The 19,975-nt window shown below is 43.1% G+C and overlaps 2 protein-coding genes across 4 annotated transcripts in view; one reads left to right on the forward strand and one right to left on the reverse strand.

Annotated features, from left to right (window-relative positions):
- grtp1a (growth hormone regulated TBC protein 1a) overlaps positions 1 to 19,975 on the forward strand; it is a 30,880-nt gene that overhangs the window by 8,983 nt on the left and 1,922 nt on the right. For both annotated transcript variants that reach the window (XM_076983334.1, XM_076983333.1), the window contains 6 exons: positions 4,847 to 4,998; positions 5,242 to 5,400; positions 5,640 to 5,764; positions 16,034 to 16,130; positions 17,241 to 17,413; positions 17,635 to 17,820. In XM_076983334.1, the coding sequence (XP_076839449.1) occupies positions 4,908 to 4,998; positions 5,242 to 5,400; positions 5,640 to 5,764; positions 16,034 to 16,130; positions 17,241 to 17,413; positions 17,635 to 17,820 (831 nt within the window). In that variant the 5' untranslated portion in view covers positions 4,847 to 4,907. The remainder of the gene's footprint in view (positions 1 to 4,846; positions 4,999 to 5,241; positions 5,401 to 5,639; positions 5,765 to 16,033; positions 16,131 to 17,240; positions 17,414 to 17,634; positions 17,821 to 19,975) is intronic.
- On the reverse strand, positions 5,623 to 17,274 carry LOC143484547 (uncharacterized). Of its 2 annotated transcripts, none has more exons than XR_013122656.1 (2): positions 6,588 to 17,274; positions 5,623 to 6,442 (listed from the first exon to the last, which is right to left on the reverse strand). XR_013122656.1 is itself a non-coding variant. In XM_076983331.1 (2 exons), exon 2 carries the CDS (start codon positions 13,004 to 13,006, stop codon positions 7,037 to 7,039), a length of 5,970 nt encoding a protein of 1,989 aa, XP_076839446.1. In that variant the 5' UTR covers positions 13,007 to 13,666; positions 13,812 to 17,274; the 3' UTR covers positions 5,623 to 7,036. The 2 variants fall into 2 exon arrangements, 1 of the variants encoding a protein (XP_076839446.1); XM_076983331.1 differs by having other exon boundaries at positions 5,623 to 13,666; positions 13,812 to 17,274.

Here is a 19,975-nt window from a genome sequence, read left to right on the forward strand (position 1 = left end):
ACCTGGCTCTCACTTTGTGATTTCTCATTTTTGTTTTCACCATCACACATTCTCTCCCTGTCTTTTTGGAGTTCGCAGTCACCATCATCAGTTTGGGTCTGTTGTTCTACACTGTTCTTTGTGATGAATTTCACCAATCTGATATTATCCAACCAGATACGCAGGACTGTTCCTGCTATAGCCTACAAATATTCCCTTGTCACCCCTCGAATCCAATTTGCTATGTTCATGTCTGTACACATAGCAGTCAGACTCAAAAATTCACATTTTTGAGAGGTCTGGTTTATTTCCTGTTAACATGAAGTATGGGGTATTTTGTGTCCTGTCACTAAAGCACCGATTTCGAATGTGTGCTGTTTGGACGGCGTAAGGCCAGAGTGTTCTCGGTAACCCCTTCTCTAGTAGAAGGCACCTTCCCATTTCAAAAATGGTTCGCCATTGTCTCTCGGCTGTACCATTCTGATGCAGGGAGTAAGGCGATGACGTCTCGTGCCTTATCCCTCTCTATCGCAGTAGTGACTGGAATGCATTGCCTGTGCACTCTGTGCTGTTATCGGACCTGATGCATTTAACTGTACCATAGGGTGCTGTGTCTGCAAGGAATTTTTCTGTGGCTACAGTAGTGTCACTTTTATTCTTAAGGAAGTAACCAGACACGGCACCAGAAAAGTCATCTGAGAACAACACTGCATATTTGAACCCCTCATAAGTCGTTGGCTCAATGGGGCCGGCTAAATCTGGGTGCACAAGCTCTAGAATTTTAGTCGCTTTTGAATCAGGCTTCCTGTTTCTGGTGTTTGTGAATTTTCCCTCAGTGCATATGTTATGTTTCCCCCCCAAAGGTAACCGGACCAGGAGTTAATGTTCCAACAGAACATGAACCAACACACAAGGGTTTTTAGTCAATCGTGTATTTACATTCACATATAATATACAAGGATAACACAAGAACACCAAGCCATCTCTCCAGGGGTAAGCCAGGCCAAAACAACAAACAAACCAAAGTAAACCCCACTCTAAGTCCAGACACCAAAACTAGCTACAACTACAAAATAAGTACAAAACAACCAAAGAACAGGCAACTACACTAACTCCCTAACCCACGCAGAAAAACAGGAGGAAACAGACATACATACAAAGAAAATGGCACTTACCCCCTTCTGGCAACATACACTAAAACAGGACACACAGTTCAACCCTGAGCCACCCACACAGAACACTCAGTGTGTGGGTGTAACACAGTAACAACAGTAACACAACCTGGATACAACCAGTCAACAAACACAAAGAGCCCCCTGCTCCCCCTTCCTCTCGCTCTCCTCTTCTGGCCTCTTGCCACGCCCTTCTGGGGACTTCCTGGATGGACTTCCTGGATGGCAGGGTGTTACCTCCAGGACAGCACCACCTAGGGACACGGAGGAACAAACAGGCAGACACAACAACAAGACAGCAAACACACACAGAGCACAGCCGTAACAGCATACATTACAGTCTAGCTTCTCATTACCAGTGATTTTCATACCTTTTACCACTTCATGTAATTTTAAAACATCATCAACATTGCAGTGCCCTATTATTTCATGCCATGTTTTAACATCAAAAGCTAGATTGACCTTATCTGGGGACATCATATCATTAACAGAGGCACTGACATGGTGTTTGAGGTGGTTTACCGTTTTCAGGTAATATAGCTGCTCATGCACTTCAATGTTGAACACTGTTTCTGTTTATCAGTTCATTCTGTCCCTCTTTGAAGATCACCTTGGCCCCATCATTGGTAGCTGCTTGCACAGAGACGATGCTCTGGGGGTATGTTGGTATGAACAGGGCCTTCTTCAGGGTGACTAACGCCTCTTCCTCGCACATCCTGCAGCAGCACCTCTGCGTCTCCTCTCCTCAATGCGACGTTGTTCATTCTCGTTCCATAAGCCAGTTCCATGTAGTGGGAGCTTGGGCTGAAGTCCTCTTCGAATCGCGTGAAACAGTTTATGTCTGTTAGGATGTGGGAGGTTGCTCCACAGTCCATCAGTCCATGTTTCTTGATGTTCTCTGGAAAGGTTGTGTGACTGACAGTAAACACAAAAGTTTGTTCTTCTTTGTCAGGTTTTTGTCTTTCAGCTGTTTGTTTTGCATCATCTTTGTGTTGGTCTCTATTTCTGCACGTCTCGTCATTGTGTGTAGAACTTTTATGGTAACTACACCAGTTGCTACGATCCTGTCTTTCTGCTGTTTGTTTCGCCTTATCTTTGAACTTCTCCCTTCTTCTGCAGGTATTGTCACTGTGCGTTGAACTCTTGTGGTAGCTGCACCACTTTGACGCCCCTTTCTCCTGGCAGTCGCGATCTACGTGAACTCTGTTTCCACATACGTAGCAGGTGACTGTTGAGATGTCCACTAGTGATGGGCACAGCAGTTCTTTTAGATGAACTGAATCATTAGAATCAGTGTTGTAAAAAATGTATAAATAAAAAATATGCAACTAAATGTTGGGTTTATTATAGGAAATATAAATCACATTACAAGTACAGTAAACCCTCCTTTATCGCATTCTGGAGATTCCAGAACCACCCGCAATAACCGAAACGGTATATTTAAGTATTTATACAGTATATTAAGGCTTTATAAACCCTCCCCACACCTTTACGTTTCATAAACCTTTCCCATTCACTTAATAACCATTCCCAAACTGTTCTGTGCATGTGTGCTTGTTCAGTGAGCAACCAGTCGTGTTGTTTACAATCTCATGTAGGCGAGTAGCGTCTCAGGCAAGCAATGCTGGTTCTCGTTTCCGAGAGTAAATATGCACTATTTACTGTAATTCGTACTATTTTATTATTTATAACATTCCTTTATTGTTAGAATTAATACTTATAATATATTTTATATATTTTGGAATTTTGTCATGTAAAAAATATCATAAAATATATATATTTTCCGCCAATAGAATTCCGCAGACAACAGGCGAAAAAGCGAAGACCCGCGAATAATTTTTCCCCATTAATATCTTATAAAAACCCGTGAAAGAGTGAATTCGCAATAGCTGAAGCCCGAAGTGGTGCAGGATCATTGTAACATAATACAAAAATAAGTATGAACTAACCTACAACTGAGTACAAAATAAATATTAAATTAAGAGCTAAATTAAGATAAACTGTACATTCAGAAGAAAATATAAACTTAAATGTGCAATCAAAAAGAAATTGTGAGTAGTGAACAACGCAAAAAACGTAGTGGCAGCGCAAACGTGAATCACGTCCCAAGTTCTCTGGGTGGCAGCGCGAATGTGAATTACAGTGACAGTACGTTCAGTGAACGAATCAGAGAGTGAACGAGAGCCCTCAGTTCAGTGAACGGATCGGAGAGTGAACGAGAGCCCTCAGTTCAGTGAACGGATCGGAGAGTGAACGAGAGCCCTCAGTTCAGTGAACGGATCGGAGAGTGAACGAGAGCCCTCAGTTCAGTGAACGGATCGGAGAGTGAACGAGAGCCCTCAGTTCAGTGAACGGATCGGAGAGTGAACGAGAGCCCTCAGTTCAGTGAATGAATCGGAGAGTGAACGAGAGCCCTCAGTTCAGTGAACGGATCGGAGAGTGAACGAGAGCCCTCAGTTCAGTGAACGGATCGGAGAGTGAACGAGAGCCCTCAGTTCAGAGAACGGATCGGAGAGTGAACGAGAGCCCTCAGTTCAGAGAACGGATCGGAGAGTGAACGAGAGCCCTCAGTTCAGAGAACGGATCGGAGAGTGAACGAGAGCCCTCAGTTCAGAGAACGGATCGGAGAGTGAACGAGAGCCCTCAGTTCAGAGAACGGATCGGAGAGTGAACGAGAGCCCTCAGTTCAGAGAACGGATCGGAGAGTGAACGAGGGCCCTCAGTTCAGAGAACGGATCGGAGAGTGAACGAGAGCCCTCAGTTCACCAAATGAATCAATTAACATGCTCTGTTCCCTCGCAATGAGTCTCCGCGTGATTTGTTTACTACTCTGTGCATTATGAATGACAAAAGATTTGTAGGATTCTGGCAAGCCCTTTAGAATCATTGCTATAATTAGTCCATCACTGATAACTTCTTTTGCATTTCTTAGGGAAGTCACTGTTTTCTCAGCTCTGATAATGTAGTCTGTCACCGTCTCGTTGTCAGCTTTCTTTAACGAGGTTAATTACATGTACAGGGCTATGATTCTGGGCTTATTCTGGCTGGCGTAATGATCCCGTAGTATCTGCAGGGCCTTTCTGCCATTATCTGTAGCATCGCACATGACGAGAGAGAAACTCTTATCGTCAAGAAACTGAATCAGTTCAGCGTAACATTCTTCATTCTTTTCTTCGTCATCGTTTTCTTCTTCGTACAATATGGTGTTTTTCAAACCGAGCATCCTTAAATGTCCAAGGAATTTTACGTCCCACAGTTCATATTTGTTTTCGTCTCCGTTGAAAACGAACCTTTCCCATTTCCCGCCAGTTGATTTGGCTCGCCTGGGTCCATAATCTGTATCGTTGTCTTGAATGTGTTCTCTTTCCATCTCGGTTAGGAGTATATTTTCTTCGTCCATAAACCAATAAAGATGGTAATGAAGATCACTCATATTTTCTTTAAGTTGAAATGTCATCACATCTCCCCCCTTTTTTTTTTTGATCAGATGCACACCAAAAAGACTCCACCTCCTGCAGTGTCCCCACGTGTCAAAATAAAAGTGCTTCTGCTTTTATTACATACAAGTGGAGACATTATTGTCTGAAAAGAACAATAATAATAAAATAACCAGAAATAATATTCATATGAGAACACAACCTAACAAACCCTCTTGCTACCTGCATCTGCCTTTACTGGTGTCCCTGTCTCTCCAGGGTTGACCCATATGGGTTTGAGAGGTCTGATGACTTCGATTATGAGTCTTATGAAGAGTTCATGTCAGAGTACTTGGTGGTGCTCACCAGAAGGTCCATCAGATGGTCCAAACTTCTGCAGGGGAAAAGCCACATCGAGAAGAATGTGAAAGGTGAGTGTGACTGGCACCTTTTAAACACTCACAATCACAATCTAATTAAACATTTACAAGTTCTCCATTTTTAATCCTTCCTCATTCTGAGGTTCAGAACAATGAAACCGTTTCCTGTCGTAGAGCAGCGCTTCGTGGTCCCAATTCTGGTTCCTTATAGTGGATTCACTGCTCTAATTCGCCTGATTCACTTATCATATCTGAAGGCCTTCAGTTGCGATGCCATGTGCACCTATTCCGCAGTAAAGCGCTACATTCGCAAGGGGGTCCCCAACGAGCACCGCACCTTCATCTGGATGGCTGTGAGCGGCTCTCAGGAGAAGATGGAGAAGAACCCGGGTTACTATCAGTCCTTGCTCCGGGCTCAACACGACCCAAACCTGATGGAGGCCATACGTACAGGTTTGCATGCGTACGCCTTGCAGCAAATTTTGAGCACACTGCCATTTGATTTTTTTATGGTATGTTTGACTTTAAAATGCATGTTTCTGTCAAAAAACAGAGTTTAATCACCACTAGTTTGCATGAAGGCATTTGTATAACACTAATGGGTGACTATTCACCTTCATTCATCATTAGCAGCCATTAGCCTTGAATTACGATGGGACAATTTTTATAGTGCAGCGCATATGTGCCTACAGATTTACACAGGACCTTCCCGGACAACGTCCAGTTCCGCAAGACGGCTGCCCCTTGTCTGCAGAAGGTCCTGTATAACGTACTGCTAGCATACGGTCACCACAACAAGGATGTGGGGTATTGTCAGGTAAACTTTGATCCACACATTTCGAACATTGCTGAGTTAGGGGAAACTCTCCCAATGCTTGACTGCACAGAGCGTGCATGAGTTGTTCTCAGGAGTGGTACTGAAATTATAGATGAAAGACGACCTTTTGAAGCTCTGGAAGTGATCCATAGATTCTCTGGATGTGATCCATAGATTATAGGGGACCCGTTATACCTCTTTACACAAGTCAGCACAGTTCCCTTAATTAAATCCTATATGAGGACTTTAGCAAGAACACCAGTAGCATGGATCACCACAGTACCCTTCTCATCCTGTCAACACAGCAATGTTCAGAACAGCCAGTTTGACTGTCTAACCTTTTGTCTTTAACTGTAATTGATTATGAGCTACTGTCCTTATAGGTTTATCCTCATAGTCTTTATCGCATAGAATGCTTCGGCTACTGCTCACCCCAGTCTCTCTCCTCTCTGCTACCGCTCACCCCAGTCTCTCTCCTCTCTGCTACCGCTCACCCCAGTCTCTCTCCTCTCTGCTACTGCTCACCCCAGTCTCTCTCCTCTCTGCTACTGCTCACCCCAGTTATAGCTAATCCCAACCTTTTCTTTACTAGTTGAAAAAGGTGCCGCGCTCCGACTGATGGTTTAAAGTTTATTACAGGTTGTTTTCTGTCTTACACTTCCAAGACCACCGTGAACACTGAAATAAAATACAATATACGTCAACGAAAACATCATGTTCCGGTCTATGAATTATTTAACGAATTATTACATAAAACGCTAATGTTCTTCAACCTAATTTACACACACATACAGACAAGAATATTTTACTCAATTGATCATACCGTGTGCACCTCCAACCAGAAGGTTAGGCATAGCTAGAAGTCAATTTTCTTCCAAGCTCTTTGTCCTTTTGTAAGCCGCTTGCACACACCGACTAACTTTTTGCGAAACTTACATCCCTTCCCCCCAAGTGCATCACGTGACCAACTGATGACCTCACTGCTGACATGGTTAGGTGTTATTAACTAAACAATTCTTACACAATTCTTGTACACATAATAATCAAAATATACAAATATGAATAGATATTAAAAGAAAATGAATAAATTTACACAAACAAAATGCTTATATTACTGCATTCGTTACACTGCCACCAAAATTACAAAGGTTTGCTTTCACAATATTCAAAGAAATAAAACTTGTAATTTTCAACAACGTCAAACTCAAACCATAATTTTCATCAAATGTTATAATTAGGTGATTGGCTCCTTTTATTTTTGTTAATGTCAAGCTATTCTGAATAGCATTCAACCAACACAACTAATTTCTGGACTGGACGCTCAAGAAATGAAGGTTGTGTTAAGCGCTCACCTTTTGCTCCTAACTTATTTTGGCCTACTTGTATTTTCACCTTTCGTACGAGACCATCATCATCTTCCTGTGCCTCAACAACTTTAGCTAGTGGCCACTCATTTCTAGGAGTGTTTTCGTCCTTAACAATGACTATATCTCCAACTTGCACGTTTCGTCTGGTCGTATGCCACTGCTGACGAAGGCTAATGTTGGTTAAGTATTCTCGGCGCCACCTGCTCCAGAACTGTTCTGAGAGATACTGCACTTTGCGCCATCTTTTCTGTGCGTACAGATCCTCTTGAACGAACCTTCCAGGAGGTGGAAGGGGTGTTGTAGTCTTCATACTAAGCAAGTGATTGGGTGTCAAGGGTTCAATACTTTTGGGATCAGCGAGGGTGTTTGTTGTCAGCGGGCGACTGTTGACTATAAACATAGCCTCATAGAAGAACGTTCTTAACGAGGAGTCATCCAGTCTTCCTTTAGCCTGAGCAAGGACAGAGCTCATCACGCTTCTGGTCGTCCGTATCTGACGCTCCCATATGCCTCCCCTATGACTGGCTTCGGGAACATTCATAAGGAAATCACATTCCTTTCTTGCCAGATAGGTCGCAATCCTTTCCTTGTCAAGTTCCATTAAGCACTTTCCCAACTCATTCCTTGCCCCTATGAAATTTGTACCTTGGTCAGATCTGATTTGTCTGACTGTTCCTCTTATTGCAAGGAAGCATCTTAATGCATTTAGAAATGCATCAGTTGTCAGGTCCTCGAGCATCTCAATATGGATTGCCCTTGAGCTTAGACATGTTAACAACAACCCATATCTCTTGTATTCCTTTCTACCCTGTTTTGTGTAGAAAGGGCCAAAGCAGTCGATGCCTGTATATGAGAAGGGAGGTGATGGCTCTATTCGATCAACAGGCAAGTCAGCCATGCGCTGTTCTTCAGTTCGGCCCCGCACCCTCCTGCATGTCACACAACCCTTGATGTGCTTGGCCACCACTTTACTGGCACCCATTATCCAGTATCCGTTGGCTCTGAGCTCGTTTAGTGTTTGCCCTCGGCCTTGGTGCTGTGTTCGTTTATGGCAATGGTCCAGTATCAGGTGCGTTACGATGCCTTCTTTCGGGAGTATTACGGGATGCTTGAACTCTAGCGAAGCTGATGACCTTCTTAATCTGCCACCAACTCTGAGCACTCCGTCCTCAAGAAACGGGTCAAGCTCATACATTTTATGAGTTTTCCTGAGTTTTTGTGATTGGCTAAGAAGTTTCAGCTCTTTTCCAAATGCTTCCCTTTGTGCCGCCTTCATCAACACGAGAGCTGCTTTCTTTCGCTCTTCTACAGTAACAGGCCCAGATATGTCCCTATGTACCAGCCTTTGAATGCGAGCAATGACGTTAAGGCAAGTAACCCAGTCTGAAAATCTTGCCAACCTTTTCAAGAGGTTGTCATCTTTTACCACATCACTTTTCAGTACCTTGACCTCTGGGTCACCTATTAGAAGCTCTGGGGTTGTTGGGTTAGTCACAATGTCCTGTTCCCATAAGAAATTGGGTCCTCTTAACCAATCTGATGTCATTAGATCTGCCACCTTGAGTCCTCTAGATGCATGATCTGCCGGGTTTTGACTTGTTTCAATGTAAAACCATCGATTGGGGTCAGTAGACTCTCTGATTTTCTGGATCCGATTCGCAACAAAAACATGAAAGCGCCGGGCATCGTTCTTGATGTACCCCAATACTACTTGTGAGTCCGTCCAAAAATACTCAGCATCTATCCTCAGGTCCAACTCTTCTCTGAGAATCTTACTTACGACTGCAGAGATTGTGGCAGCGGTCAACTCCAAACGTGGGATACTGACAATCTTCATAGGTGCCACTCTGGCCTTGGCCACAACCAAAGTGCAATGCACTTGTTTTTCAGCTACTACCCTAATGTATGAGCACTGCCCATAGCCATTAATACTGGCATCAGAAAAGTGATGCAGCTCAATCTTCTGGATCCTGCCAAGATTGTTGGGTACAAAGCACCTTGGTATTTGAATGGTTTGAAGATTGTTCAGGTCAGTGAGCCATGTCTCCCACTTTGGCCTTAATTCCAGCGGAACGGGCTCATCCCAACCTACACCTCGCTTGCACATTTCTTGCAAGACTCTTTTCCCAGTCAAGATGTAAGGGGCGAGAAATCCTAATGGATCATATATGCTGGCAACTGTGGATAAGATGCCTCGTCGAGTGACTAGTTTTCCTTGTTGGATCACATTGAATAAGAAGACATCCCGTTCTATGTTCCACTTCACTCCTAGCACTCTCTGAGCTGGTACCTCTGTGTAGTTTAGATCCACATCTTTTACTTCTACAGCATGCTCACTCTCTGGAATGGTCTCCAAGACAGCTCTGTTGTTGCAAACAAACTTGTGCAGTCGCAGTTGTCCCTTCTGACAGACTTCTCTTGCTTCATGTACAAGTTGCTTGGCCTTTTCAACTGTAGCCAGACTGACAAGTCCATCATCCACATAAAAATTTCTCTGGATGAAGCTTGTTGCCATGGGGTATTCACGCTCATATTTGGCGGCGAGGTATTTCATGCCGTAATTTGCGCATCCTGGTGATGATGCAGCTCCAAATATGTGCACCTTCATGCGGTATTCCTTGGGCTCACTCGTTGTGTTCCCATTCTCCCACCACAGGAACCTCATGAAATCCCGATCCTCTGGAGTAACATGAAAGCGGTGGAACATTTTCTCCACATCACAGTTGATCGCAATTGGATACTGTCGGAACCGACACAGCACTCCAGTCAAGGCATTGGTTAGATCAGGTCCTGTGAGGAGGTGATCATTCAACGAGGTGCCTTCGTATTTGGCAGAACAGTCGAAGACAACTCTTATCTTCTCTGGCTTTCGCGGGTGGTAAACGCCATGGTGTGGGATGTACCAGGTGTTCCCGTCTTTTGGTGTTGCATGTACTTCCTCTGCATCACCGTCCTTGAAAACATTGACCATGAACTGAACATAGTCTTTCTTATATTTGAGATTTTTATCCATTTTCCTTTTCAGGTGTTTCAGCCTAACTGTGGCTAGATGTTTGTTGTTAGGCAGCTGGGGACGCTCTCTAAAGGGCAGAGGCATCTCCAGATGACCATCGTCATTGTGATGAATTCCTTCATTCAGAATTTGTAGGAACTGAATATCTTCTTGAGAGATCGTTCCCTCTGAAGGGTTTGTATCCTGAAAATCTCTCTCTAGAGCCTTAATTGCACATGCAGGTGTAATAGGTGGAATTTCTTTTACCGAAATGCGATAGCAGAAACTAGCATTTGTTCCTTCACCAATAGTAGGCGTTTTGGCACCAACTACGCTCCACCCGAGAACTGTTTTCACTGCGTAAGGCTCATGCTCAGCTCCGGATATGACCCTTTTTGGTTTTAAAGCTCTTACACAGTCATAGCCTATTAGCAGCCCAGCAGGACAATCTAGCAAATCTGGCATCTCGTCAGCTATGCTACGTAAGTGTGTCCATCCTTTGGCTATTTTCCAAGTTGGAATATTGGTCTTCTCCAACGGAATATCTTCTCGGGTGTAAGCTGGTGGCAGTTCAATGCATTCTTCGGAACTGTATCCTCTGACCTTTAACCCACTGGCTCTGAGACAATTCACTATTGACCTGTCAGTCATTGTTGACAACTTGAGTTTAACAGGTTCAGTGTGCACTTCCAGTTTGTCGCACACTTCTTCAGTAACGAATGTATTGCTACTTTGTGTATCTAACAGTGCATACACCAAGATCTCTGGGCTATGCCCGACAGTACTAGAGATCCACACTGGGACTATCATTGAAGTGCGGTCAGTATTGGTTATGTTCATACTACATAAGGCAGTAGAAGTACTGTCTCTTTGTTGGCTTATTTCAGGCCTTTCCTCTTGAGCCGGTTCATCATGAAGCGGAGTTGGATGGCTCTTTCTACAAACATTGCAAGTAGCCCTTCTCCGACAATCCTTTGCAACATGACCAACTCTCAAACAAGCAAAGCACATATTGTTGGTTTTGACAAATGCTTTCCTTTCTTCAAGAGTCAACGCAGCAAATTTTTCACATTTGTAAATAAAGTGATTTTGATGACAGCATACACACTTTATTTGCTTAATTGTTTGAGCAGCAGATGGCTTAACTGTCGAGCCTATCGATTCACCTGAATCCTTAGAAGGATGACCCTTTCCTTGAGCAACCCTTGTTGTTGTCACTAGGGTTCTGGCCTTAATGCGTTTAGCTTCTGTGCCTGCTTTCTCCTCGGTCCTTTTCAAAGCATGAAGTGAGGACACCGGGTTGCAGGCAATGCGTGCCTCCTCAGATAAGAAGTTTGAGAACACTTCAAAACTTGGGTACGGCTTTCCGTCATCCAATTCCTTGGTGACAAGTCGATTCCATCGAGCTGTTGCCCAGTCAGGAAGTTTCAGAAGTAACTTCTGATTCTCCTCACAATCATCCAGAACTTTTAGACCCGATATGTGAGGCATTGCATTTTTGCATGACACAAGAAAATCACTGAACTCTCTTAATCTAAGTGGTTCTTTTGGTCCTATCTTGGGCCAGCTACTAAGTTTACCCCGAAAGGCTCTTTGCACTATGAATGGATGGCCATAGCGCTTGTTCAGTGCATCCCAGGCTTGCATATATGCTTCTTCATCACTTCGGTAAAAGGTTCCTTCTAGCACAGACAGCGCTTCTCCGCTTATGTATTTTCTGAGGTAAAACAGTCTATGTGCTGGGCTTGTACAAGTAGTCTCTATCAAGGCTTTAAAACTGGTCTGCCATTCAGTGAATGCAAGAGGATCACCAGTAAACACCGATGGTTCAGGTGCCGGAAGTCTTGTCATCATCAAAGATTCTTTGAAGGCTTGCACTAGTGTTGCTTCATTCAACTTTTGTTCTGACTGTTTGTCAGAATGAGGAGGGACTAATGTGCCATGGAGAATCTGAGCACTTGGAGTGGCGTTATGCCGGGGCTGACTAGAAGTTATTTCTTTCCTTTCTCTTATATCAGCACTCATTTTCGTTTCCTCCTCTGCATACGCATCATATTCAGCTTGCATAGCTTCCAGATCTCTTTGGTGTTCCAGCATCTTCAGTTTTTCTTGCTGAGCGAGCACTTCCTTTCTTTGTGCAGTGATTTCACTCTCTCTGTTTATTTCGGCACGTTTTGATGCTAAACGTGCTGCTGCTTCTGCTTTCCTTATTGACATCTGACTTCCTGCTACACTATTTACTTCTGCCCGTGATACAGTGGACCCATATATTGATCTCGCATCGTCTCTCTGAAGTAATTTACAGAGTGATTCCTTTACTGCAGCAGCATCAAACTCTTTGCCTACTTCTAGACAGCGCATTTTCAACAGGGTAACTACATCTTTGGTTACTGAGGTGCAGCTATCCATTCGCCGTCTTATTTCTTGACTTGGTGTGGTCAATGCACGTAAGCTTTCATACTCCTGCTTTAAGTGTGACTCATATTCTTCCAAAGTAGTCATCATACTTTCAAGATTCTCTTTGTCACATTCTTCTTTGAGTTTGCACCTAATGTACTGAACCTCACCTTTGAAAGTTACATAAGTCAGCATAAACTTTCTTTCCTTTTTTGCACTCTCTTCCTTTGCATAGTTAAGCCATTTTTCAGTTGGTCTTCGATCCCTTTCTGATCGCCTTGGTTGTTCAGGTTCAGAAGTTGGCTCCTGGCTATCTATGCTATATGTTTGCAGACTATTATCAATTTCAGCTATGCGTTCTATTATTTGGTCCCTTAATGTTGCATCTATTGCAGTTGTTAACTTGGTTTGTAATTCTATTTTTTCTTCTTCAAGAGCCTGAATTACTCCCTCAAATAAAAGAACACTTTCTTTGCGTTGAGCCATTTCTTAATTGTTTTGAAACAATACTATAAAGTATTAACTTTAAGCAGAACTTATGCTACAAGTAATGATCAGTGTTAATTCAATTATCAATCTTACACAACCAAAACAAACAACCAAAGTAGGAATGTCATATTACTTATCAACGTAGACTAGAAATATTCACATAAAATGAACTATCACACTTATTTAAGTATTTACAAGATATGTTTGTTTCTTATCAGCTTTATAAAACCTAAAAGTCAATGGTTTGATATTGCCACTCACGACCACGGCGCTCTGTTGCCCCTGTGATGTTTAGCGAAAACGACAGTTTCAATACTTGTCCTCGACGCGATCCGACGGCATATTTTGCTTGTCTCAGCAGTTGTAACGCTCCGCGCAGGCTTTCGAGGTTGAAAACGTAGCTGTAATCTTCAAGATGCGACGGTCTTTTATTCCTCTCCCTCGTCCATCTCAGCATGGCTTGCGAGAAGGACTTGCATACACCGATCGGTGTCCAAGTTTTCATGCTTCGGGCTAAGCTGCACTCGACACACGTGTTCACTATAGCTAATCCCAACCTTTTCTTTACTAGTTGAAAAAGGTGCCGCGCTCCGACTGATGGTTTAAAGTTTATTACAGGTTGTTTTCTGTCTTACACTTCCAAGACCACCGTGAACACTGAAATAAAATACAATATACGTCAACGAAAACATCATGTTCCGGTCTATGAATTATTTAACGAATTATTACATAAAACGCTAATGTTCTTCAACCTAATTTACACACACATACAGACAAGAATATTTTACTCAATTGATCATACCGTGTGCACCTCCAACCAGAAGGTTAGGCATAGCTAGAAGTCAATTTTCTTCCAAGCTCTTTGTCCTTTTGTAAGCCGCTTGCACACACCGACTAACTTTTTGCGAAACTTACATCCCTTCCCCCCAAGTGCATCACGTGACCAACTGATGACCTCACTGCTGACATGGTTAGGTGTTATTAACTAAACAATTCTTACACAATTCTTGTACACATAATAATCAAAATATACAAATATGAATAGATATTAAAAGAAAATGAATAAATTTACACAAACAAAATGCTTATATTACTGCATTCGTTACACCAGTCTCTCTCCTCTCTGCTACTGCTCACCCCAGTCTCTCTCCTCTCTGCTACTGCTCACCCCAGTCTCTCTCCTCTCTGCTACTGCTCACTTCAGTCTCTCTCCTCTCTGCTACTGCTCACTTCAGTCTCTCTCCTCTCTGCTACTGCTCACTTCAGTCTCTCTCCTCTCTGCTACTGCTCACTTCAGTCTCTCTCCTCTCTGCTACTGCTCACTTCAGTCTCTCTCCTCTCTGCTACTGCTCACTTCAGTCTCTCTCCTCTCTGCTACTGCTCACTTCAGTCTCTCTCCTCTCTGCTACTGCTCACTTCAGTCTCTCTCCTCTCTGCTACTGCTCACCCCAGTCTCTCTCCTCTCTGCTACTGCTCACTTCAGTCTCTCTCCTCTCTGCTACTGCTCACTTCAGTCTCTCTCCTCTCTGCTACTGCTCACTTCAGTCTCTCTCCTCTCTGCTACTGCTCACTTCAGTCTCTCTCCTCTCTGCTACTGCTCACTTCAGTCTCTCTCCTCTCTGCTACTGCTCACCCCAGTCTCTCTCCTCTCTGCTACTGCTCACCCCAGTCTCTCTCCTCTCTGCTACTGCTCACCCCAGTCTCTCTCCTCTCTGCTACTGCTCACTTCAGTCTCTCTCCTCTCTGCTACTGCTCACTTCAGTCTCTCTCCTCTCTGCTACTGCTCACTTCAGTCTCTCTCCTCTCTGCTACTACTCACCCCAGTCTCTCTCCTCTCCGCAAGTTCGGCTTCACACTGGCATCGCAAATGTTCAGCATGAACCCATGGCTGCCAGAGAAAATGCAGCAGTGCAACCATAGGCCTACATGTTTGAACCAGAGTCAGACCCTGGGTTTGCTCTGAGGTCAGCTCTCTGCTCATTTTAGCACCTACACACCCCATAACATACATACCAACACACTGCAGAGCAGTCCTGTTTTGTGCATTACAGATAGAAGTAAAACACACATTGCCATAGCATAACATGCTAATGTCTCTAATCCCTGATAAAAAAAATTAGTGGAACACAAGATAAATTCATCTTGCAGACATTTAATTAACAAACTAGATTATAATGTTAAAGTTGTTGTGGACACTGAACCAAGTTTTGGCAGTGATCTAGAAAATTGCATCAGTTACATCTGACGTTACCGTTTGCAATTTTTGGAGGTAGCTCAAGAAGTGGGAATCACTTTGAGCTAAAGTACACTTGATGTTGGAATCTGCTCCTATGTGAAACAGTGCTTTTCCATTTGAGTCATCATTTTCTGGCAGGTGCAGAACGTGTGTGTGTGTTGTTCACTTGCTGTGGTCCGTTTGGTGTGTTGGTTCTTCAGTGTCAGTCTGGCGACTCCAGTTTCATGACTCCCTTAGTGACATGTATAATGGAACCCAATCAGAACGGTTTGGTTTGTCATGGTTCCTGATATCTGCAGACCACAAACAACTGAGACAACTAAGATTCCCAAATACTCAAATACCCAAATGTCCCGTTTAAAGCCCGCAACCCTTAGCTTTCTGTTTGAGTGCTTTCATGTGTTGCACAGGGTGTGTAGTGAAACCGGCATGGTTTGTGGTCCTGCCATTGATGTCCTGCCAAGATGAAAAGATGCAATTTTTTTTCTCGACAGTATAAACTTTCACAGACACCTGCCGTCTGATTTCCAATGCAAATTGATTCACAAATTTGGTGCGTGCCACCTAGGCTAATATGACCACAGTTCTTCACTGAGCTAAACTTGAGCTTTGCATCAAAGGTCCTTCAGTGCGTCATGGACTCTGCTGCTTGTTCTTCCTGGTCTGAATGGGGTTCCTTTCCGTCTGACTGTTTCTTGCCCCTCTTCTTAATCCAGTCTTCTTAATCCACAGTCTTCCTAATCCACACTATTTTTAATCCACACTCTTCTTAATCCACACTTTTACAGGGTATGAACTTCATTGCTGGGTATCTCATCATCATCACCAAAGATGAAGAGAAGTCCTTCTGGTTGATGGATGCACTTCTGGGTAGGATACTGCCAGGTTTGTATTATTTGTGGGGTTTGTCTGATTCAGTGTTTAGTCTAATAGTGTTTCATCATTTTCCTATCTGATTTTTTTTAACAAACTTTGCAGGATTTTTAGTATGACAATATTTTCTGTTACTCTGATATTTTTCAGATTTACCACCTTAAGTACAGCTGTACCCAGAATACACAGTGACTACATCAATATAAAATTCATTAAAAAAAGATCAGAAAAGTAAAACCAGATATTTATTCCTACAGGCATATGAAATAACAAAATGAAATGATATTCAGAGTGCAGAATGTTCGTTTTCACTGTGTGTATCTCACCACTTGCTCATCCGGAGCGTGTTCACAGGCCGTCCGCCATTAAGAGCTTTTACAGGCTGCCTACACTGGAGTTGTCAGCCTCTTTCTCTGTAACTGTATGCTTGTGGTATTTTTAACAGGAGTTAGGGTTATGAATGCATGAGAGTTGACCTGTGTGTGTTTAGGTGACTCTGCCAGAGCTATTCTAAGCCCCTCCTCTCTCCTGCTGTGCTATGAATAAACCTTCTCTTGGGTCACATGATTCTGAGCTGCAACATGACTGTTAGACTTGAGTCACACCCCTGGGAGGGGCAGAACTAAATATGCCCTCAGAGAAAGTGCTCGTCCTCCGATCCACATTGACTTCCTGTCCCATATTAGCCCCTTTTCCCCATGAGGGGAAAAAAGTACAAGTGTATATTTTACAAGTATTGAATTAATATGGTATTTTCTTTTTTCAATAAATGCCCCAGTTTGAAGGCCCTACTGCTGAAAATTTCCTCACCATGACCTCAGTATCACTGATCTGCTTTTTACACATGAATCGTCCTGTGTGCATATGGCTAGGGTGTAGAGTGCCTCAGGGCATTGATGGTGTTTACAGGCAGACTCTGCAATGGCTACATCACCTGGTGATGTTGGAGAAAACCCACACAGCCATTTCAATCTCATTATGATGAGTGTAAGGCAGGAGGTGCTAAGTCTTCTCTCCCATCATATGTAATACTTCTATTGTCTACACAAATAAGGGCCAAAACATGGCATCCATCTCTTTCTCTCGCTCTCTTTCTCTCGCTCTCTCTCTCTACTATCTCAGATTACTACACGCCAGCCATGTTGGGGTTGAAGACAGACCAGGAGGTCCTGGGAGAGCTGGTGAAGGCCAAGGTGCCTGCAGTGTGGCGTGCCATGATGGAGCACAACGTTATGTGGACTCTGGTGGTGTCACGCTGGTTCATCTGCCTCTTCATCGACATCCTCCCTGTGGAGGTGAGACAGTGACCGTCGTGTCCCGACACAACAGTGGTGAAAGATAGCAGTGTAGTAAATCAAGACAGAGATGTCCTTTAAGGAGAATACATTGGGCCAGTGGGAAGTTCTTTGACCTTCTTGTGCAATCCTGGGGCTTTAAACCAAGCTCGTCCCACATGAGACCTCCGCTGGTCATCGGCTCTAGATCCCAGTCATCTCTCTCTGTGTGTTTATCTCAGACGGTAATGCGGGTCTGGGACTGCTTGTTCTACGAGGGCTCCAAGATCCTGTTCCGTGTGGCACTCACCCTGATCCACCACAACCAGGCCTTCATCCTGCAGGCACGGAACCTTCCGGACATCTGTGATCGCTTCAAGCAAATCACCAAGGGCGCCTTTGTGGAAGACTGCCACACTTTTATGGAGGTTGGTCTAACATGCCCATAAAGTTAGTCTACCCATAATAGAAACTGAATTGCTGAAAGTTTATGTTTGATGACTCTGCTACCACAAAGTTGAATCTCACGTACGTACATCTTGTCTAGATCTCATCTGTCACAAATGTTTCTTCTGAAATTCATCAGGTGAAATGACCTTAAACAAAAAAAAAATGATGGATGATATTACTGAGATATAAAGAAACAGAACTGAGAAATTTTAGCCCTGCATCTGTCCGATTTGCTTTTTGTTTGTCTTACTTTTAAAGTATGATTATTTTCTTTCTGTGTGGCAATGGCAGTGTAAAGTAGCCTAGAACACCCAGTAATATAATTCAATTAAACATACAAAACCACATTTCACGTCTATACACAGTAACTATTAAATCCAATTGCCTGACTCATGTAGGCACAGTTTTCCCATTATCAGAATGTTCAAGTGTATTTAAAGTGTGTTGGTCAGGTTACGGACCAAATCTAATTTTCTGCAGTTATTGGATTATGAACTACAAACCGGATTCCAAAAAAGTTGGGACACTAAACAAATTGTGAATAAAAACTGAATGCAATGATGTGGAGGTGCCAACATCTAATATTTTATTCAGAATAAAACACAAATCACAGGTCAAAAGTTTAAGCTGAGAGAATGTATCATTTTAAGGGAAAAATATGTTATTTCAAAATGTCATGGCGTCAACAAATCCCAAAAAGGTTGGGACAAGGCCATTTTTACCACTGTGTGCCATCCCCCCCTTCTACTTACAACACTCAACAGACGTCTGGGGACAGAGGGGACCAGTTTCTCAAGTTTAGAAATAGGAATGCTCTCCCATTCATGTCTAATACAGGCCTCTAACTGTTCAATCGTCTTGGGACTCCTTTGTCACACCTTCCTCTTTATGATGAGCCAAATGTTCTCTATAGGTGAAAGATCTGGACTGCAGGCTGGCTATTTCAGTACCCGGATCCTTCTCCTATGTAGCTATGATGTTGTGATTGCTGCAGAATGTGGTCTGGCATTATCTTGTTGAAAAATGCAGGGTCTTCCCTGAAAGAGATGACGTCTAGATGGGAGCAGATGTTGTTCTAGAACCTGAACATAGTTCTCTGCTTGTGGCAAGCTACCCATGCCACAAGCACTCATGCAACCCCATACCATCAGTGATGCAGGCTTCTGAACGGAGCGTTGATAACTTAGGTTATCCTTGTCCTCTCTGCGTCCCAGTTTCCATAAAGAACTTCCAATCGTGACTCTGCTGACCACAGAACAGTCTTCCATTTTGCCACACTCAATTTAAAATGATCCCTGGCCCAGTGCAAACATCTGAGATTGTGGAGTTTGCTTAGAAATGGCTTCCTCTTTGCACTGTAGAGTTTCAGCTGACAACGGTGGATGGCACGGTGGATTGTGTTCACTGACGATGCTTTCTGGAATTATTCCTGAACCCATTCTGTTATTTCCTTGACAGCGGTATTCCTGTTTGGGGTGCAGTGACGTTTAAGGGCCCAGAGATCAGGAGCATCCAGTAGAATTTTACGGCACAGCGATTGTTCCAGATTCTCTGAATTTTTTGATGATGTTATGCACGGCTGATGATAACTTAAAAGTCTTTGCTATTTTACGCTGGGTAACACCATTCTGGTATTGCTGCATTATCTTTCTGCACAACAATGGTGGAATTGGTGATCCTCTTACCATCTTGGCTTCAGAGAGGCACTGACACTCTGAGAAGCTCTTTTTATACCCAATCATGTTGTCAACTGACCTAATTAGTGTTAATTGGTTTTCTAACTGTTTGTTATACACTCAATTTCCTTTTTCCAGCCACTTATTGCTACTTGTCCCCACTTTTCTGGGATTTGTTGACTCTGAAATTTTGAATCAACATATTTTTCCTTTAAAATGTTACATTTACACAGATTAAACTTTTGATCTTTCATCTATGTTCTATTACAAATAAAATATTAACATTTGCCATCTCCACATCATTGCATTCAGTTTTTATTCACGATTTGTTTAGTGTCCCAACTTTTTTGGAATCCGGTTTGTACATGTAAACACACTCCTATAAGCACAGTATTTGTTATCTCTAATGAAACAAGAGTTGTCATAAGTGACATAATGGTGGTATTTGTTCTGCGAC

The sequence above is a fragment of the Brachyhypopomus gauderio genome, chromosome 20, assembly GCF_052324685.1.
Source record: "Brachyhypopomus gauderio isolate BG-103 chromosome 20, BGAUD_0.2, whole genome shotgun sequence".
In the NCBI taxonomy this organism is placed as follows: Eukaryota; Metazoa; Chordata; class Actinopteri; order Gymnotiformes; family Hypopomidae; genus Brachyhypopomus; species Brachyhypopomus gauderio.

Bases quoted from the DNA above. Each gene is read 5' to 3' on its own strand.
- LOC143484547 (XM_076983331.1), bottom strand. From the start codon at position 13,006: ATGGCTCAACGCAAAGAAAGTGTTCTTTTATTTGAGGGAGTAATTCAG.